The 23,156-nt window shown below is 37.8% G+C and overlaps 2 protein-coding genes across 2 annotated transcripts; both read right to left on the minus strand.

The window, feature by feature from the left end:
- Positions 1-1,275: 1,275 nt before the first annotated feature.
- On the minus strand, positions 1,276-11,596 carry fosaa (v-fos FBJ murine osteosarcoma viral oncogene homolog Aa). The gene is made up of 4 exons (XM_051866934.1): positions 7,706-11,596; positions 6,986-7,183; positions 6,613-6,720; positions 1,276-3,751 (listed from the first exon to the last, which is right to left on the minus strand). The coding sequence occupies exons 1-4, from the start codon at positions 7,802-7,804 to the stop codon at positions 3,092-3,094; spliced, it is 1,065 nt and encodes a 354-aa protein (XP_051722894.1). The 5' UTR covers positions 7,805-11,596; the 3' UTR covers positions 1,276-3,091.
- Positions 11,597-16,047: 4,451 nt separating this feature from the next.
- On the minus strand, positions 16,048-19,814 carry acyp1 (acylphosphatase 1, erythrocyte (common) type). Its single transcript, XM_051866947.1, has 3 exons — positions 19,654-19,814; positions 19,446-19,535; positions 16,048-16,483 (listed from the first exon to the last, which is right to left on the minus strand). The coding sequence occupies exons 2-3, from the start codon at positions 19,524-19,526 to the stop codon at positions 16,268-16,270; spliced, it is 297 nt and encodes a 98-aa protein (XP_051722907.1). The 5' UTR covers positions 19,527-19,535; positions 19,654-19,814; the 3' UTR covers positions 16,048-16,267.
- Between the last annotated feature and the right edge of the window lie 3,342 nt (positions 19,815-23,156).

Raw genomic sequence — 23,156 nt, forward strand, 5'->3', positions numbered from 1 at the left:
CTACCGTACATGTCCAAAAACATGGTAGCAGGCTGTTTCAGTTGAGTGACTTTTTTTGCTCATCCTCCATATTTATCACCATAAACAGGGCAAAGTAATGGCGGTGAATCCAAAAACACATCAACAGAGATACCACGATAAAAGGTTGAACATTGGATTTGATCCATACCAGGTCCCAGAAAACATTCTTACAGATCTGAAGTTTGCATAGATCTAACATAACACCCGGCGACAGGGTCATGGGCGGCCGAGGCTCATTGGAGCGAAGGCTGGCCCGTGTGGTCCGATCCAACAGACGAGTTACTGTAGCTCAAATTGCTCAAGAAGTTAATGCTGGTTCTGATAGAAAGGTGTCAGAATACACAGTGCATCAGTTTGTTGCGTATGGAGCTGCATAGACACAGACCAGTCAGGGTGCCCATGCCAAAAGCGGATAATGCTCCTGCCACAAAGCAAAAATGGTTCAGGAATGGTTTGAGGAGCACAACAATGAGTTTGAGGTGTTGACTTGGCCTCCAAATTCCCCAGATCTCAATCCAATCGAGCATCTGTGGGATGTGCTGAACAAACAAGTCCGATCCATGGAGGCTCCACCTCTCAACTTACAGGACTTACAGGATCTGCTGCTAACATCTTGGTCCAGATACCACAGCACACCTTCAGGGGTCTAGTGGAGTCCATGCCTCGACGGGTCAGGGCTGTTTTGGCAGCAAAAGGGGGACCAACACAATATTAGGAAGGTGGTCATAATGTTATGCCTGATCGGTGTATACAGAGATGGATTGTGTACACATTTAGAAAGGATAAAAGGCCACAAAATTTTGAGCTGCAAATGATACTTCAAAACTGTCCTATGACACACAATTTTTCTAAATGTAAATGTTTAGCATGAGTCCACATGCACATCTTATGATCGCATATCTTATGACATTAATAATTGCAAAGGGATTTTTGGACTTCTCTTTTAGTCTGACAGTAAGAGGGAGTGATTTCCTTTGGAAGTCAGATGTCTCTTTTGACACCAGTGTTTATTGTACATTTCAATTGTAATCGTCCACATGAGCCACTGGTGCTTGAATCCGTGGTTTGTGGCCATATATAATACCGTAAATCATATCGAATAAAAGCACACTGAAATAAGATAACCTCATAGCCTGTAACTGAACACATTGGTGTGAGGATGACTGCTTAAGCTGTGTGAAAATACATGCCAAATATTAAATACTTTCTATCAGCGATTTATTTTGAAACAAAGGACACGAGAACACCAGTGCATGATTGTATATATTGTGAATATTTATTCAGCAATCAATGCTCATTTTGTTCTTTTCATTTGACAAAGAAGTCAAATTTAAAATGTAGAAAAATAAATTATCATAAAATACATCTCCATCGATATAGCACTGGATGTTTTCATGGAAAACTCTAAACATTTAAGAACAATGTGAAAACACAGTCGAATGATGACACTGAGGTATGCGATAACTCTGATGACTGTATATTAAAGCACAACACGAGTCGATAATCTATTGCCATAGAAAACAAACACAAAACTGCAGTCAATTCCACAGAACTTAGCACCAGATCAAACAAATATGGAACTGATACATATATACTATATATGTTATATATATTTAAATATATATATATATATTCATGATATCTCGTGCATGCTTTTCAAACCAGAACATAGTTCATATCTGCTCGTATAAGATAATTATCCATGCTCTTGTATTTGGGCTACATCAAATGTATCTGGAAGAAAGTAAAACCCCGACCCTCACACATTACATGGATGCAGCCACAGAACAGCTGGCTTCTGTGGAAGCTTGTTTCCGCCACAGAATAAAAAATAAAAATGGTAATTGCAACTTTTTATCTCACAATTCTGACTTTTTTTCTCACAATTTCGAGTTTACATCTCGTACTTCTGATTTTTTTTCTCAGAATTGAAATATAAACTCACAGTTGTGAGTAATAACATCTGAATTGTGAGATATAAAGTCACAATTATGAGAAATAAAGTCAGAATTGTGAGTTTATATCTCGAAATTCAGACTTTATTTCTTATAATTGCGAATTTATTTCTCAGAATTGTGACTTTATGTCTTGCAATTCTGACTTTATTTATATTTTTGAGCAGATATAAACTCGCAATTGTGTTATAAAGTCCTACTTGCGAGATATAAAATTGCAATTCTGAGAAATAAAGTCGCAATTATGAGAAATAAACACAAAATTATGAGAAATAAAGTCAGAATTGCAAGATATAAACTCGCAATTGTAAGTTATAAAGTCACAATTTTGAGAAATAAAGTTATAATTGCGTGATATAAAGTCGCAATTGTAAGAAATTGTCAGAATTGTGAGCTGACTTTTTTCGAAGTGCAAGTTTATATCTCGCAATTCGGACTTTATTTCTCATAATTCTGACTTTCTATATCGCATGTCGGACTTTATAACTCTCAATTGCGAGTTTATATCTTGCAATTCTGACTTTATTTCTCATAATTTTGACTTTATTTCTCAGAATTGCGACTTTATTTCTCAGAATTGCAATTTTATATCTCGCATGTAGGACTTTATAACACAATTGCAAGTTTATATCTTGCAATTCTGACTTTATTTCTTATAATTTTGACTTTATTTCTCATAATTGCGACTTTATTACTCATAATTGTGACTTTTATTTCTCAGAATTGCGATTTTATATCTCAGAGGTCTGACTTTATAACTCGTAATTGCGAGTTTATATCTTGCAATTCTGACTTTATTTCTCATAATTGCGACTTTTTTTCTCAAAATTGTGACTTTAAATCTCGCAATTTGGACTTTATAACTCGCAATTGCGAGTTTATATCTCAATTCTGAGAAAAAAGTCGGAATTGCGAGATGTACACGCAATTGCGAGGAAAAATATGTCCAAATTTTGAGATACAAAGTTACAATTACCTTTTTTATTTTTTATTCCGTGGCGGAAACAAGCTTCCATAGGCTTTACATCAACATCACACATCTGGACATCATAACACAGCGATATCCAATAGATATTAAGAACAATATCATGACATTACATCATCTACACTTGCATTTATAAGGCAAGAAGGGTTGGAGAGTTGAGGATATCGACGCTAGATTCTGCTTTGGTCACGCCACCTTTGCAACCATCCAGTCCCTCGGCCAGGGAGTCCAGCTCGGGGCAGGCGAAGGTAAATACAGACAGATAGTTGCTGCAGGTGGGTGTGGAAGCGCTCACCACTGGGGTGCTCAAAGGTTCGAGATCATTGGCCACAGACTTGTACAGGGTTTCCCAGTCCGTGATGCCCAGCGAGCCGGACAGGTCAATGTCGGGGACGGAGCGAGCTGTTTCCGCCGAGACCCGGTCCTCGTCGACGGTGACAAGGAGCTCGTCCCTGATGTCCAGAGAGGGCTCGAGGTCGCACAAACTGACCTCTGCACTGGAGCACAACAGGATGTTGGAGTTCCCAGAAATAGCAGTGGAAGGTACCGTTGGGATCTCCATGTCCTGCAGGGAAGTGCCATCTTGCGGACTATCCTCTGAGAGTTTGCTGGACGTTTCGGGAGTTGGAAGCGGCTGAGGAGACTCTGGAAACAGGCAGTCCAGCTCTTCAGGCAGTTGGCAAAGAGGTTTATGAGTGGCGAGAACGTACTCAAGCCTCTCCTTTTCCTTCAGGAGACTCTCGATTTCAGCCTGGAGGGCGGCTTTGTCCTCTTCTAGCTTGTCTGTTTCCTGGAGAAACCAAAAACTGGGTTATTCCACAAACAGACAGATTTAAAGGAATTGTTCACCCATCATTTACTCACTCTCATGCCATTCCAAACCTGTAAGACTTTCATTCATCTTCAGAACACAAATGAAGATCGTTTTAATTATATCTGAGAGATTGAAAGTCTATTTACCCAAAACTCTGATGCTTCAAAACATTCATAAAGAGATCGTAAAATAAATCTGTATGAATCAAGTCTTCAGAAGAGACACAAATCACTTTATATTAAGGGTGTAACCGTACATGTATTTGTCCGGAATGGTCACAGTACGGATATCAAGGTTCGGTGCATACAATCAGACAACGAATACAGTCAGTCACAGGCGATCCACACTCCAATCCAGAAGGGGGCCCCGTGGTAATACAACACTGTTTGCTAACCACCACAAAAAAGAGACGATCTATGCATAGATATATTTATGTGCAGTCTCTCAACCAGTGTTTCAACTGCAGAAAGACATCAATAAAACAGCTTGAGAATAATATCTCACGTAGCATTGCATTTACCTCAGGTCAGTCATTTAGTCCACAGCATGATAGTTCACCAGAGGAGCATTTCACTAAATATATGCACTATATTACCTATTTACCTGTTAGTATTATCTTGATTATTTAATATATGTTTAAATAAATTTGTAATGAAAACAGGTTATGACAGTAACTGAGTAAATGATTATATTTCAAAAATGAAGTGAAGTACAAAAATAAATAATGTTCAAGAAAGGGCTCCCTATATAGTTTACAGCATTAGCTGAGATAGAGTTTTTTTCATCCTTAAGAAAATGATAATAGAATTTATTTAAAGAGAGAGACACAATTTGTTCAATAAACCACTGTTTAATAAATGTTTAGTTTTCTGCCCCTGCTGTACCGAACCGTGACTTCAGTATGAGGGACATACCGAACTGTCATGTTTGTGTACCCTACTTTAAATGATGAAGAGATTGAATTTAGGCTTTTATTTATGTATAAACATTGATCAGCGAACATAAACAGAAGCTCAACCATACTGACACACTAGAACAAACCTCATTGGTTTTTGCGAAAGCTTAGACGTGATGCATGATGCGAGAATGAACCTCATTGGTTCTCATGCTTGAGCTTCCGTGAACAATTTTGAATGCTATAAATGGGTTCGCTGCTTAATGTTTAGATGTGACTAAAAGGAGAAATTAAATCTATTCCTTATATAACACGACCGTGTCTCTTCATAAGACTTAAACCGCTCCATTCATATTGATTTATCTCTTAATGGAAGTTTTGAGTTCTGGGTGAACATATTTTCGAAATCTCTCAGATTAAATTTAAAATATCTTCAGTCCGAAGATGAAATAAAGTATTATGGGTTTGGAATGACATGAGGCTTGAGTAAATGATGGATTCTCATTTTTTGGGTGAACTATTAACATCTAAGGTCACATTATCGAGTTGTCAGCACAATTTCACAGGCAAAAATGTCCGACTGTGAAATCTTTTCACATCTCTGGGGTTCTCAGAAGTAGAAGTCATCAAATGTCTATAGTGGTGAAGTGGAGATGACAGCAAATATAATTAATTAATTCCCATTTGCTCCAATAGCAAAAGATAAAAGGCTCCAATAATGTGGTGATGTATGAATTTGATCAACACGGAAAATTAGTGTGACCAACTTGAGCCCTGATGCAAAATCTGCATGGGGAAATCTTTTGCCCTAACGTGTGGATTCCAGTTGAAATAACTGGATTTCATCTGCGAAAAATCTCTGAACAACGGTACATGTGACCGCACCTTTAGCATGTTTGGTAGGTGGATTCGTCTGAACATTGTAAATATTGCTCTTGTTTGTTTGAGCATCCCAACTAGCCCTCACAACAACTCGATGACAAAGGTTTGGCCGATGGGTCTGTATGTTTGTCTGAGCGAGCGAATGTCTGAAAACAATCATTATTTTGAATTTCACACTTCACCTTTAAATTTGGGTCTGTTCTTAGTATGTACATCATATGTCTTCAGAAGCCTTGGACAATCCCATCTAACAGGGATCGTTCTCAGAACTTTGGCAAATGTTCTCGCAAAGTTATGAACAAACGTTCTTCCGGTAACATTAATAGAATGTACATTTAACACTGCTGTGTTAAAAACAACCCAAGTTGGGTTGAAAATGGACAAACGCAGTGAATGGGCAGTTTTATTTAACTCAACTATTGTTTAAAAATGACTATATGTCTGGCTTAAAATGAACCCAAAATATGTTGGAAATTAAAAATCAGACACATAATTACTAGAGGCAACAATAATAATCAAAAGGTGAACACTTATTAATAAGCAATTTAATAAATGTTTATTGTTTAATTATTATTAATTCATGTTCATTTATTAAACATTTCCAGCATTCTTTGGGTTCATTTTAAGCAAGAAATACAGTAATTCTTAATCATTAGTTGAGTTAAATAAAACTACCCAGCAGGGTCAAACATTTAACCCAACCGCTGGGTTTGTCCATTTTCAAGCCAACTTGGGTTGTTTTTGGAGTTATCAATAATGTTCTCAAAACGTCAGCAAAAATATACATAGTTCATGGGAGGTTTTTTTTTATGTTAAATGTTACTAATTGTTTCAGAACATTCAAAAGTAACATTCCCATAATGTTTGGGAAGGGAATGTTCCCTTAACGTGCGCATAGATGTTTTTAAAACACAAGTTTCGAGCGTTCAGAGAACAGCAATATTTTGTTAGCTTGGATTGCGTCGTATCATGGATTACTTTTGTAATAGTGCGTAAGTAAACAGAGACATAATTTTGTGAATGAACTGTAGTTTTTAAACGTCATTATGTCTGTACTCACTGCCTGCAGGGTGTCGGTGAGTTCTCTCCGTCTGTTGCGACACTTCGCTGCAGCCATTTTATTTCTCTCTCTCCTGATCCTCTTCTTCTCCTCTTCCTCCGGAGAGAGCTAGTCAAAGCAAGACGAATTGCACTTGTCATCTCGAAGAATCAGTGCTAAAATGCTCGACTTCTATCGCCAATTATTCAAAAGCGTCTTTCTCTGCAATGCGTCTAAAAATAGTCTATTGTTGCAGACTTGCTGTGACCTGAATATAAAGTGGATGCTGCTGGTCTAGGCAACATGCCAAAGCTAGAGCTGCATCCCCATCAATCCCATCCAGGCACATGCTCCAACACAGATCAGCACGCGTGCCAGACACGCAGACACGTACCTGCTCGCTCTTGCTCTTCCTGGCAGCGCATTTCCCCTTGTTCCCAGCGCTCTTGGTCTTGCTTTCGGCTCTAGCCAGAGACGGAGACACAGACGTGATGATCGTCGGCTGGACCATCCACTGCAGGTCTGGCGTGCTGGAGATCGCCGTGACCGTCGGGACGAACGAGCCCGGAGACTCGGCATCCGCGCACGAGCCCTGTGATGGTGATTGCGACGGAAATATATATAAGTCTAGCTACATAAACACAACACTGATTTACGCGCATCTGGATAGCCAGACTTTAAAAGGTCTCTTTATTAATTTTCAGTTTACACTTATGGACTCTTTCTTTAAATACACTCGAGCATCTAAAAATAGTCTCCTGATCAATATTTAACTTTTGCATTGTCTCTGACGTCAATGCTTACGCAGAGCTGCTGTGGGCTCTCCTCACTGGATTTATTTTTCTCAATGAACAGCTGCATTCTTACAATGCTTTAGCGGGTTTCACTGCATTGCAAAGGATGCGCGACACAACATCGCATTCAACACATTCATAAAGAGATGAAGCAATAGTGCGCTGGCCTATTCAAAATACGCAAACATTTAATAACACTACTCAGAATAATACATCTCCAGGGATGCATTTGTGTTATGTATTAGCAATTAAACAACATGCATCGGGTGGCTTGGGCTTTATGATGATGTATGGCATGAAAGTGAAAGCATCTGTCATACCTGTGAGCTGCTGCTGTCCATCGGCGCATCCGCGCGAGGTTTGTGCGCGCGCGCGTCCCCGGCAGAGTCCGGATCAGTCTTCGCTTTGCTCAGGAACATTTCTCCAGCACTCACGGAAAGACAAAACTATTGAGTGGATTCCAGCTCTTCTGGTCCAAGAAGCTCGCTTCGTGATGTTGGAGTCGCTCTCTCCAGGTTTATAAACCTGGTCAGTGACACTCAGCTGCGCGAGCTCCTATTTATAGTGCGCCTGAATTTTATGAATGAAACGGGCCGTACCATTCCGCATGTGGGGAGCTCCTCTGAAGGACATGCGAGGAGAACCGAGTTTTCTGTGCACATTTGTGCATATTATTGTTTAATCCATATTCAGCTAAGATTTGCTTTCACTAAAGGTTACTGTAGTGAAGCTGCGCGCGTGAATCGATGGTGATCCCCCGCGAGGACGAAACGTGGTCCGTGCTACATATTCATTCATAAAATTCTAATGGACCCTGATATGCATAAAGACCTTATGAATAATGCATGATTTATTTTAAAACATGACCATTTCATGCAAACTGATGCTCATATTCGACACAACAGTATTTGATCTGCGTTCTGTTGTCATGTTGCATAGCTAATTCAGCAACAAAAACTGAAAGAAAGAAAGGTAAAAAAAAGATATTGGACCGACTTTTTAGTAGAAATAACTTTATTGATGATTATATATTTTGTTAAGCCGTTTTGCAATGGCTAATATAGGCCTAATCAAATGTATATTTAATGCGCGTCTCCATCCTCTCCAGTCTCCGCATCTGCACCTGCTCACGTCACGCAGTGACGTAACACTGCCAAACAGGAAAATGGCCATATAAGGATAACTACGTGTTGGGATTCCAGTGCTGAGCATGTGTCTGGGCTGAAGCTGCTGCTTTGTGTTTTGTGCAGTGCATTTGCGTTTTTTCTCTGCAAAACGCGTTCAGACGCATGTCAGTAATACAAATGGGCATATTGCGCAGATAGCAAAATATAACTAAGCTGAAAAGGTTCTATAGCCTAGATAGTGTCTAATGGCATTATGTTTATAAGAGCGTGTTGTGTATTTGTGTAATGATCAGGCAGACATAAAGTGAGTTTACAGCATTAAAGGTGTCATGAACTGCAGTGTTTTATAATGTTTCCTGGGGTCACTTATAATGTTAGTATGCTTTTTACATCAAAAATTGTCATAATTTAGAAATAAAAGGCATTTTTCCGACCTTGATTTTATCCCTCTGATTTGAACGCTCTGTTTTAAGGGGCGTGTCTGCTGTGAGACTTCAGTGTAAACGCCCACTGCTGTGATTGGCTGACATCTTTGCCTATGAAATAGCAAAGTATTACTCCCTCGAAAACTTTTAGCATGTTTTTACTATTACAGCTCTCAAGGTTAATCATGAAAAGTGTTGCATTACATTTAGATCTATGGCATTATATTTAGATCGTGGCATGAAAGGTTGCAGTGTATTAATAAATAATCATATTCCTGCATTAGGATCCTTTGAAAGGTAATGTTATTTTAGTCCTGTATCGCTCTTCTCTCCTCCTCATCTCACTAACACACCAGTGGGCGGGGCTAACGTTACAATGATGAAGTAGGCGTTGATTTCTTCTGTGGAGGCGGAGTTTCATCTATCTATAGACACATTCCAGGATCAGTCGTTCTCTGGGTCTGGTGTCAATAAAAGCTTTTATTGGACTAACAAGGAAGTTTTCAGTTCTGAAACTTACAGGATATTCTTATAGTACGATGACCTCTTATATATCAAAAGCTCAAGGAAAAGTGGATTTCTCAGTTCATGACCCCTTAAAATAAAGTTTAGGACATTAAAGTGATTTACTTGATTTGTGCAGAACTGATGCGTTTTGAGGGTGGGTAAAATAATGTCTGAAATAGCCTAACTGTATAATCCCTATTGGCTAAATCACACACTACAGAGAAACTACCACTGCTCTTAAAATGTAAAATATAAATTCATTAATTTTTTTTTTTTTTCTGAAATGACACCTGTTGACAGTCCCACTACAACCTCTGAATATGAAAATGTCATTTAGTGAATTTAGATGCCTCAAATGATTAAACACTGAATCCATCAGGGTTGTGCAAAATTCAGAATTGAAGAACTGACTGACTTTCAGTTCATGATGAGTGTGAATTTTAATTGGCCCCCCAAGAAGTTGAATTGGAATGACAGTACTGAAAAAAGAACACACTGAATTACACTTTAAAGAAAATATGTCTGTACAGGTTAAACTTTCAATCCTCAAGGCCTTCTAAACTATCAAGGCTTTGTCAAGCCAACATTCAAAGTTTTCATTTCTCATTTCAAATTCTATTAAAGGGAATTTTGCTTTCTAATATGTCATCATATGGATTTCTTTGAATTTCTCAATTCAAATTCATTTAAAGAATTGGAATTTTAAAGGCATTCTCAATTCAGTGCACGGTGCATAACCCTGGTGTTTTTATAATGGGAAGTGTTGGCCAAATCTCACCTGTCAATCTTTTGAATGTGAAAATATCATATTGGTGAACTTGTTTGTTTACATGACAACGATGTACTAAAAACCGAAAGGTTTTTTCTCTGCATTTTTCGTGTACAGACAACAATGTTGTCAAAACGCTGTATATTGCTGCCAGGCCGGTAGATGGCGACGATCACTTTGTAAAGAAACACTACGCACCTATAGACTGAACTCATAATACACGTGCATGATGTCACTTTGAAACCTGTTTTCAAAAGTTTGTGTTTTCAGGCCCGCAAAACACCATTGTCCTGAACGGCCAAAATGCATAAAAAGTTTTCCGATGAAAACTGTGTAGTGTAAACAGCCCCTTAGTTATTCATTCTCCCCCCAAACAACTAGGGGCTTTCGCACCGGATGAACCTTTTCATAGTTCCTAGAACTATTGGCTGAAGTTCCCAGATTTTGCCGTGTTCGCACCGCAGGAACTAGGAACTATTTTAGTTCTAGGAACTCCTTTTGGGGGAACTAAATTAGCTCGTACTTCAGAGTAGGGTCTAAACCAGCTCTATAGGAACTATCTGTGACGTGAGTGTACGTTGATCGGTCAAACACATGTCAAACACCGGTACCCGCCATTTTTAAAGAGCCATGTAAACATATTTACTTCACAAGCATGGAAAACAGCGATAACGGCATTTACCTGTTGTCTGCAGGGTTGTGTTCTTTTCTCCACTTCGACGATATGTAATACTAAAAAGTTGTCGTAGGAGATTTCGTCTCTTAGCCCCACTTTTGCTCTTTCAGTCGCGTAGATTATGCGTTTACATTCCATCTCCATTATCACGAAAGCCACGACACACAACAAACACAGCTCCGATCACGGCATCCTCCATTCACTGGTTTTTAACATTTGTAAATGCTGCGCTTAAAGACGCCGCAGTCGGCAGCTTCAGAGTTCCTATTCCTGGTGCGAATGCAACCAGGATCGTGGCCCGGGGGAGAAATAATATATCCTAGTGGCTAGTTCCTATAACTGAGTTCCTATAATTATTCGTTGTGAAAGCCCCTAATGTCAAACCTCAAACAGTTAAATCCACACAGGGTAACAAAAACCAGGTTATCTACATGCGCAAGGCAAACAACATTTCAAAATATGTTGAAACAATACTCGATAAAGGAGTAAAAAACTGGGAGGGGTATAAATGCACAGGACACTAATGAACAAACAAGACACAGGTGATGATCTGATGAGTTTCTATGGTGACCGACACATACACAGGAAACATGGGAACTGAGCAAAAACAAAGTCAAAGCCAAGATTCACTGCGCGCTGGTGACGACTAGATGTGGGATTACACTTTTAAATGTAAGTACTGGGTTTCAACTCGATATCTTACGATACAAATATACAAAGAATAATAATAAAATTCCATTGTGTTGTGGCTCGATTCTGTTGTGTTGTGGCTTTATTTCGTTGTGTTGTGGCTCGATTTCGCTGTGTTGTGGCTCGATTCTGTTGTGTTGTGGCTCAATTTCGTTGTGTTGTGGCTCGATTCTGTTGTGTTGTGGCTCGAGTCCGTTGTGTTGTAAACTTATGTTTGCTTTTTAAATTTTGTTGTGTTGTGCACTACTGGGTCACTGTATGCAACAGTTCAAAATAAAAGAATATTTTAGCTCTCTATAGCAGGATAGAACGAGTGGATCCATTGCAGCCAAGCCTATCCCAAGATTCACTGCACGCTGGTGACGACTAGATGCAGGATTACACTTTTAAATGTAAGTACTGGGTTTCAACTTGCTCGAATATCTTACGATACAAATGTACAAAGAATAATAATAAAAACTTTAGTGATTCAAACGTTGACATATCTTACTAAGATGCAGTTTTATAGAACATATTTAGACAGTTTGTGAACCCTGTTTTGTTTTCAGATTATGGATTTTTTACAGTGCAGATAATGAGATTACCCCTGTGCATAGAAACATGCATTTCTATAAACAGTTCTTTAGTCTGTAAATATTCTGCATAACAATGATGAGAGCAGTGAGAGGAGTTGTGGTCGAAGTTTTGTTTCTGACATCATGAAATGATCATCTTAAAGCTACACTGTAACAGTATATACATTCACATTTGGCCCTCTAGTGGTTAAAAAATAAAACTGCATGTGTCTTGCAGAAGAACAGTGTTTTGGTTGTGCTTCTGCTCCTCTTTTTGCATGTTAGATTCATCACACAGGTGTACATGTATACAGATACATGTCCCAGGACATATTTTCGGAGCGGATGGACAAATAAATAACGGTTTCTATGTTCTTACAACAAACTTTCAGCTTCATGCTATCCACAGCCGTGACGTGACGTCCATCCGGACAGCTTTAAAATAGGCTACTAATCAGTATTATAGGTTTATCACTGTGTAATTTGGGTAAAGGAAAGGCTTGGTTCGGAAGATTGATTTTTTTGCACTCTCACAATAATATGTTTTTTTTTTTTTTTGCTTTGTTCCAGCCAACTCTTAATTTGGATTTTTCCCATCTCCATACGCTGCTCGAAGACTTTCAACCTGTGAAGTCGGGGCAGATCGATTAACCCCGACCTCAGCGAGCATATGCTGTGTTCACGCCATGTCGTAATTACCGAAATTTCGAATCGCACTCGCAGTACTTTAATGTCATAAGCCGATCGGCCTGCACAGCACTGCTTCAAGTCGAACACACCTTAAATCTGCAGTGGTCAGGTGATACAGCGGCCATGTGCTACAAGTCATAGCTTGTACCAAATTATGAGTTTACATGTTGTAATTACTCGTTGTACTTAAGTTCTACAAGCATACAGTTCAGAATTAAGTAATTACGACATGGTGTGAACGCACCTATAGTGTGGCGCTACCTTGTGTCCAACAAACAAACTTTAACATTAGACATTAAGTTTATTCAAAGTGAACACTTTAGGTTACTTTATTTTAAGTGACGTAGTTACATTGTACTTACTTAACTAAGTACTGAGTAATATTAAATAACTATTTGTACTTACTATAGAGTTACGGTTAGGGATATGGTTTGGTTTAGGGTTAGTTACTTGTAATTATGCATAATGTACTGTCATTACTATAGTAACGTGTAACTACATCATCTTAAAAGTGTTACCCTATATTTATGTTTTTGCCATAGGCCTAACTGACAGAAAAACACAAAATGTGCTTGTTGTGTCATGTCGACATGTGAACGTGACGTGTGACTGACTGGAGCTCACTGAGGTCTGAAGTGAGACTAGGATATTCCCACTTCAAACCTCGTCCTGAATGCAGAATGAAATGTAGGTCTTTTCTTCCCTATTGTGACGTATATCGAGTGAAACGGCTTCTGGAATGATAATGTAGGGCGGGATTTGATTCATCCTTCAGTAATTGACTGGATTGTTGGAAGCTGGACACTGCTAACTAAATGGAGTCAGATCAGAATGCCGGTTTTCAGTCACAAAAAAGATTAAGTGCGAATGAAGTTTAAATAAATGATGTGCCTAGTGTGACTTCATAGTGGCTAAAGAAATGACTGTGGTTTATGAAACAGAATTTTTAATTCTTCTTCTTTGTATTAACTGCAGAATAATGAAGTGATGTATCCAGCCCTTACTAAGCACACGATTTAGCCATTTGCTAGTAGTGGCGTACGTCATCAAATGTATTCATCTCACAGTTGGTTCTGTATGGGTGGTTGGGCCTTAAAAAAGCTGCAGTAGAAAATAAGCGGCCGGTCTCTGCTTTGGAAGGAGACTAGAGGGTGGGGAACACTCATTTCCTGGAATGTTTGGCTCTTTCACAATACATCCATTCATTTTGGAGTCTTGGTTCTGGGAGAATACCAGACACGCAGGTCAATGTACACATGAAACATGGCATAAGAGCAAAGAATTATGGAGAGGTGGGTTTTATGGATAGTGCCACTTCATGGTGCACCTTCAGCCTACATCTACATTTAATTTCTGAGAGGGAAGGTCCTCAAGTGACAAACTTACTTTTGTAGTTGTATTGAGAGAATTTGGGTTACTCATTTCTAAACAATACGACACTTCTGAAATATGTACACAACTTGTATATAAACACATGGCTGTACTGTATCTGCCGACAGGGAAGCACATTCCAGTGCTAACTCTGACAGAAGATCACATTTCAATGTTTTTTTCATTTTGCCTTTTACTATTCAAACCCAATTCCTCATCATCTATGTCTAAATATGTGGAATATGATTACAATCATACTCTTTTTGCAACTAAATACATTTTTTAAACATACACTACTAGGTTTTGAACAGTAAGATTGTTTAATGTTTTTGAGAGAAGTCTCTTCTGCTCACCAAGGCTTCATTTATTTGATCCAAAATACAGAAAAAACAGTGAAAATGTGAAATATTATTATAATGTAAATCAGCTGTTTTCTATGTGAATATATAGTAAAGTGTAATTTATTCCTGTGATCAAAGCTGAATTTTCAGCATCATTACTCCAGTCTTCAGTGTCACATGATCCTTCACAAATCATTCTGATATGATGATTTGATGATCAAGAAACATTTATGATTATTATCAATGTTGAAAACAGTTGTGTACAATTTTTTTCAGAATTATTTGATGAATAGAAAGTTCAAAAGAACAGCATTTATCTGAAATATAATCTTTTGCAACATTATAAATGTCTTTACTGTCACTTTTGATCAATTTAATGCATCCTTGATGAATAAAAGTATTAATTTCTTTAATTTCTTTCAAAAAAAACTCTTACTGAGCCCAAACGTTTGAACGGTAGTAATAATGTTACAAAAGCTTTCTATTTCAGATTTCTATTCAGTTTTGCCAACACAGAAATAAATTGCATTTTAAAATATTCAAATAGAAAACAGTTATTTAAATTGTAAAAAAAAAATTCTGAATATTACTGTTTTTGCTGTATTTTGATCAAATAAATGAAGCCTTGGTGAGCAGAAGAGACTTCTTTCAAAAACTTGACAGGTAGTGTACATTTTTAAACATAATTTAGATCAGTGTGGAACGGTCACTATTAAAACTGTACTGTATATCGCTGTGGACCAAAGCATTTGATAATGATCTGCTAAGCATCAGTTAGAATCTACTGAAAGTGAAAAACAAATCACTGTACGCCATCAGAAGTGTCTCTATTAATTTATAACCTTATCATTTTAGACTAATAATGCAGGTATTTTATTATATGCAAAATCATGTTTAATAAATATGTATTACCCCAGATAATTTTATTTTTATTTTAATTAATTAATTTTTGTGGTCCAGTGAAAATATTGACAAGATAAATAAAATTATCATTTGATTATACATCTTTTTATCATTGATTATAATTTAGATTTTTGCAATCTATACATTTATATCAAAACTTTCCTATAATTGTACGTAAGTTGAATATGGAAGGTGTTCTGGAGGAAGCTAGATATTTTACTTCATAACTTGTTAAATATGGATATTTTTCTTACACAAACGCATCGCTTCTCTTCAGAAGGCCTTTATTAACCCCCCCGGAGCTGTGTGGAGTATGTTTATGATGGATGGATGCACTTTTTTCATACTCATTGATCCTGTTCACTGCCATTATAAAGCTTGGATGCGTCAGGATATTTATTAATATATCTCTGATTGTGTTCATCAGAAAGAAGAAAGTCAGATACACCTAGGATGGCTTGAGGGTGAGTAAAGCTTGGGCTAATTTTCATTTGAAAGTGAACTAATCCTTTAACACAACTACCACTGATGTATAGAACTCATTAAACGGAGGTGAAATTCGTTGTGCGGATGATACAAGCCAAGCCATTATAAAACAGAAACACTGAAGACGGGAGTGGAGTGTGTTATATTAGCTGTTGTGTTAGGAAGACAGTGTTTTCCTGTACAGAAATGTAAAGGAGCAGCTGGTATATAATGTTAATAAAGGTGTTTTACCTCATATTTATACCAGTAACAGGCAACAGGTCACAAAGAAGATTTTTAAACACTAAAATAAATAGTATTGTATATATCTACTTAAATAAACACTAATGGAGTTGTTCTGTCATTAACGAACAACTTTGAAATCCTTAAAGTCCAGTTTGTCGATGGTTTGCTCGTTCTTGAACTCAGCTTTGGCGATTCGTGACTGCGGGCTGCCGGTGGTGCGGAGCCAGCGCTGCATCTGCTGGACTTTGGAGGCCGGACCCTGCAGCTGCCCCTGAACCGTCCCAGCGTCGGTGTTCTGAACCCAGCCAACCAGACCCAGCCTCTTCCCTTCTGACTGGAAACACACACAGACACCAGCGGGATTCATGAACACAGCATTTTATAGTAAAGCAAAGTTATTTAGAGAAGTGTAAAATCATTCAAGAACATAAAAATGAAGTTAAAAAAGACAAGTCTTAACCTATTGTGCGTCCTTAAGGTCATTTTTGTCTTTTTCAGTTTTGCTTTTTTGATTATTTTGCCTGTGTTAATGACAATAGTTCCTCTCAGGACCTTAAAGACCAAACCGTCCCCATTGAAACCCATTAAAACGGCTAGTTTTAATCACAGGGTCATTTAACTATACAATGATGCAGTCTTTGTTAATAGGTTTTCTTTCTGTTGGCAGCGCTTCAAAATTAAAAATTTTACCATTTTTTTTTAACCAAATGGTGGTATTTTCTTAGGTTTGGCCAATAAAGCAAATACTCGCTTTTTTCTGTTTTCTGTGTATTACAGAGCCAATTGGATGAACTATGCAGCTATAATTGTGTGGGTGTGGATGTCAGAGTGTGGTTTTTTCTTCGTGTACTAAAAAAATTGTGTCTGTGTAATATTTGAGAGAGAAAAATATTACAGTACTGCAAATCACACCGCTGTCTATACCGCTGCCGGCATCTAGTGGGGAAAATTTGGTACTGCGCCCAAACAAAATCTTACTGAAAGCTCATTTTTTTAGATATCAACCTCAAATTTGGAACTTGTTGAGATTTATGGCTTTAATTTTCTAGCGGTTTTTGAGTTCAACATGTTTTATAAAATATATATTTCATATAAAATTTTGTTCTTAAATCATTTTCATAAACTTAAACCACTAACTTCTTGTTTGTTTCACTTTTTTTTACCAATTTACAATTTTTACAGGACAGTTAATGAGAAAAACTGTTGAAATGGGGTTTGATCTTACCCCTAGAGAACTAGTTAAAACAACTCAAATACAAAAACACACAACAAAATTACTAAAGCAAATAAGAGGGCTTTGGTGGCTAAATTAAAGTCGTTTAAGAGGCCGAGCAAGCACACCGTTTTCTTTGAAATAACATGCACTGATGAATCTGAAGAGTGTATTAAGACCATCAACGGCGTCCCTTTTGATTTCATGTTGACTCTTACATTATGAAGGAAGATTTTAACCAAACATTGAACTGTTCACAGTATTTTTAAGAAATATCTGGTCAGGAAAGGTTGTGATTTTATGTGTTGTAATTTGACACAGTTCATTAATCACAATATCTGTTGACCACAACAACACTTTTTGTGTTACCTTTTATATTTTTGCAGTTTTCCAAAATGTTTTGTGTTTAATAATTGTTTAAACTTGCTTAAAAAAGCCATTAAATAGCATAAAATGACAGTGTGCTCAATTAGCTGCATCTTTTGTATGTTTAGTAGTTTTTATAGTCAAGACCTTAATGTTTTGTATATGAGCCATTCTACAGAAACATCTTGAAAAAAAAAAGTCTTTACCACAAATGTTGTATGTATGCAAATTGTATAATATCTAAGGTACACAGTTCTAGTAATTGTGCAGTTAATTCTCATATTGTATTTTCAGAAAGTTTTGGAATATTTTTCCTTTCCCCAAATTTGTCACTACCGAAACACAATAATAAATAATTTAATAAGAAGAGTTACATTGACCTATTAAGATTTTGTTAAAAATAAATAAATAAATAAATAAAAAGTTCACAGGTAAATCAGTAATTACAATTTTAACAATATTTCAAGTGTAATTTATGAGATTTGTTGTATTTTGAATCCAATCTTTCTTTGTAAAAGTCTATAAAGTTTATCATACTGATTTCAAAGTGAAGGATTCATTAGTTTGAACCAAACACTATAATAACATCTTAGTTATACATCTTAATATACTTTATTTTTGACAAAACATCCCATGTTTCGGTCGTGACGGCACATTTTCGGTAGTGACAGTAATGTGTTGGTAGTGACCACATCACATTACAGGATTTTAACTCTCATACTAAACACTAAAACATATTAAAATACTAATGATTTGCATAACTGTGCTAAAATTGTGTTTATTTCCCCCAAATAAATGATTATGTGTTCCTTTTGTCACTACCAAAACAGTCATGGCCGAAACATGTGGTGAAGTTTCGGTAGTGACAATTTTTGATATTTTTGAGCTGCTCAAAGATGCTAATCAGCACATGGTTAGCTAGCACAGTTCTGAACAGTTGTACACACATAAAAACTACATTTTATGGAATAACAACCAGAAAAGTTTGCTTAATTTCAGAAAAAGGTGTTTGGTAGTGACATTCCTTAAAGTTTCACACAGATTTTCAGACTTTTGAACACATTTAACTCAAAATGATGGTCCTATCTACTCTGAAAGAGGCTATGAGAGGGAGGGACACAGGAATATTTCCTGATCAGAAATGTAGAAGTGTGGACAATGGACTAAAACACACACTGTTTCGGTAGTGACATGAAAATGCGGGACACATTTGTTACATAAAGTTTCATGATTTAAAAATAACATATAAAATATATATATTTTTAACTTCACTGTTTAAAAAAAAAAAAACTGCAAAAATTATTTCAATATAATTTTCACAAGTTGAAATTTAGGGGTTATGGTTCGGTACAGCCACCTCCCAATTGAAAGTACCCAATAAATTATGATTTTATATACATTCAGCTTACTGATATTTTAAATATTATTGTGGGATTCAATAGATAACAGAAGGATCTTAGTAAACATCTAAAATTTGAATACTTAAATGCTTTTCAAATGTGTTTTTTGGTTGTGGGACAGCAGTTTGCACCAATTCTCTAGAATCGCCCATATACATATATGTTCCAAAAATAAACCCACCCTGAGAAATATTAGCAGACACTTTCTAACTGTACATTTAATGCATGCATTTGAATCTGCTCGTTCGTGCATTGATTCTGCGGATAGCACCATGCTGTCTGATGTGACAACTAGCCCCTACACACGAGTGCATTACCTGGGTGTATTTTCGAAAGAACACGCCCTGCACTCTGCCATACACCTCATAATCCACAGACAGCAGCTCTTCAGCGGACATGATGAGCACCTGGAACACACATCACAGATCTGAATCTGAATCAATCATTAATTGATATCACAGGCGTTTAACTTCTGCGTCCAGCTTTTCCTGATCAACTCAATGTCAGACACACTGTATGACATACCGGTGGATGGACGAGAATACACGGCTTTCTGGTTTCTGAAATCCGCAGTCAAATCGACTTCATTAGCGTTTCAACATTTGATATGAAGTTGCGTTTGACTCACGAAGTGGCACATGCGCACCATCACCACAGCGCGTCGTTCATCCGGGTCACGGCATGACGTCTGACGCAACTGGCCAATAGCAAATGTGAAGGAAGTTCGCGTTGTCTTGTTCCTAAGCAACAAGTGTAAACACAACTGGAAACGTTATTGAACCTGAGGCGATTCACAGAAAACACAAAGCGGTAAGATTAAAGCTAAACAGACATTATATCTTCTAGAATGTGACAGAGAATGCTTATGAAAATGTGCTGATATGGGAAGACACTACATGTGAATAGAGTAAAACTTTTAACTAATTACAATATCACACATTTTTTATTTATTTTATTTTTTTTTTACAGTTAAGCTTGTCAGACCCAAGGACTGGATAATATATGCTGGCTAAGAAATGCTAGATATTAACACTGTAAAAATAAATGATAATAAAAAAAACTGGGTTAAAAACAACCCAAGGGATGGGTAAATATAGGACAGATGGGTTGTTTATTTAACCCAGCGATTGGGTTGATTCATTTTTACTATAATTTACTATATTATTATTTTTTTTTTTTTTTACTTCATACATGAATTAATGTTTACAGATTAACTTAGATCCTCTAAACTTTTTTTAAATGCTCCACGCAATCACTGGTTTGCATGATAATTCCTTTATTTTCGATCATATTTTATAGTATAGCATATTTTATATCGTTTTTAATACATATTGCCTACATTTAAGCTCATTTAACAAATATTAGAAGTAAAAATGAAACATTTAGAAGTAATTCAAGCGTAATTGACCAGTGTCTGTTGTTCTGTTTCCACCGTAACGGCGCTGGATCTCGTGCCGGAGATGACTCGCGTTCGGTGGGGGAACTGATAACTTCAGACCGCCGCCTGCGTTTCACTCGTAGCTGAAAAAAGCTGTGACTGACTCCATAACCTGTCCATAAATAATCTGTGTACAATTCTGAGAACATATTTTAACATCCTAAGTATTTATATTCTGTATATTTTTGAATGAAATCATAAAATTTTATGCACGGCATCAGGCGTTTCGATCATGTGAAAAGACAGACTCGTTTAGGTGACTCACATCGCGCCCCTGTATGTTGCTTTGCATAAAATTAAATGATATACAGAACAATAGCGAATTTTTAAATAAAATTAAATGTACACAAACCTGTATTTTACTGAAGACATGCACCAATTTGACTGAGCTGCACTGTTCTCTCCTGAAGAGGGCGCAAAAACCCCGCAATAAATAACTCAACCCCTGGGTTGTTTCGTCCGACCCAGGATCTGGGTAACACAAAAACTACCCAAACACTGGGTTGTTACATCTGACCCAGGAGCTGGGTAACACAAAAACTACCCAAACACTGGGTTGTTACGTCTGACCCAGGAGCTGGGTAACACAAAAACTACCCAAACACTGGGTTGTTACGTCTGACCCAGTATCTGAGTAACACAAAAACTACCCAAACGCTGGGTTGTTACGTCCGACCCAGGATCTGAGTAACACAAAAACTAACCAAACGCTGGATTGTTACGTGTGACCCAGGAGCTGGGTAACAAAAAAACGACCCAAACGCTGGGTTGTTACGTCTGACCCAGGATCTGGGTAATACAAAAACTACCCAAACACTGGGTTGTTACGTGTGACCCAGGAGCTGGGTAACACAAAAACGACCCAAACGCTGGGTTGTTACGTCTGACCCAGGATCTGGGTAATACAAAAACTACCCAAACACTGGGTTGTTACGTGTGACCCAGGAGCTGGGTAACACAAAAACGACCCAAACGCTGGGTTGTTACGTCTGACCCAAGAGCTGAGTAACACAAAAACGACCCAAACGCTGGGTTGTTACGTCTGACCCAGGATCTGGGTAATACAAAAACTACCCAAACACTGGGTTGTTACGTGTGACCCAGGAGCTGGGTAACACAAAAACGACCCAAACGCTGGGTTGTTACGTCTGACCCAGGATCTGAGTAACACAAAAACTACCCAAACGCTGGGTTGTTACGTGTGACCCAGGATCTGAGTAACACAAAAACTACCCAAACACTGGGTTATTACGTCTGACCCAGGATCTGAGTAACACAAAAACGACCCAAACGCTGGGTTGTTACGTCCGACCCAGGATCTGGGTAATACAAAAACTACCCAAACACTGGGTTGTTACGTGTGACCCAGGAGCTGGGTAACACAAAAACTACCCAAACACTGGGTTATTACGTCTGACCCAGGATCTGAGTAACACAAAAACTACCCAAACACTGGGTTATTACGTCTGACCCAGGATCTGAGTAACACAAAAACTACCCAAACACTGGGTTATTACGTCTGACCCAGGATCTGAGTAACACAAAAACTACCCAAACACTGGGTTATTACGTCTGACCCAGGATCTGAGTAACACAAAAACTACCCAAACACTGGGTTATTACGTCTGACCCAGGATCTGAGTAACACAAAAACGACCCAAACGCTGGGTTGTTACGTCCGACCCAGGATCTGGGTAATACAAAAACTACCCAAACACTGGGTTGTTACGTGTGACCCAGGAGCTGGGTAACACAAAAACGACCCAAACGCTGGGTTGTTACGTCTGACCCAGGATCTGAGTAACACAAAAACGACCCAAACGCTGGGTTGTCACGTCCGACCCAGGATCTGGGTAATACAAAAACTACCCAAACACTGGAAAACTAACCCAAAAAATGACCCAAAAGGCTCGACCCAGGACTTGGGTAGAAAAAATAACCCAAGATTTTTTAGAGTGTATAATAACTTTCATTAGCTCCACAATAACCTAGTTTTTCCTGGATTATTGGTTTAATATAACTGCCTTATATTGGGCACAGTTAGATGTACTTTTATTTAAAGGCACACTATGTAAATCGAGGGTAACGCGGGTATGATGTCATTAATAGACGTTGCATGGACATGGTCCATGTCCTGGTTAAAAGTGCTTATTTCTCTGGATTTAAACATTCTTGGAAACATTTGAGATAAAGTTTGAGACAAGTCAACAAAATATATAACACTGTTCTAGTGGTTTTTGGATATTTTAATCCAAAAATCCTACATATTGTGCCTTTAATGATGGTTTCAGACTTTACAGAAGCAACAATCAAACTGAGCACATTCAGAAACAAATTATACACTATTTTTTAAAGAAACATCTATATGTGTTTTCTATCAGTCCACAGGTTGACAACGCTGTTATTAGACGAACAACCTCAGCTGGAGCTGCATATGTGAGACGATTTCTGAGATCTGCCTTTCACAGACATGCAAACGGTGCCACACCATCACCTCACACATCACTTCTGGGAAAGAGAGACCGTATCATCAAAACTTCCATTCTTGTACAGAGAGAGCATGAGCAGACACCGCAGTCCCTCAGGAGCT

Source organism: Ctenopharyngodon idella, chromosome 17 (assembly GCF_019924925.1).
Source record: "Ctenopharyngodon idella isolate HZGC_01 chromosome 17, HZGC01, whole genome shotgun sequence".
In the NCBI taxonomy this organism is placed as follows: Eukaryota; Metazoa; Chordata; class Actinopteri; order Cypriniformes; family Xenocyprididae; genus Ctenopharyngodon; species Ctenopharyngodon idella.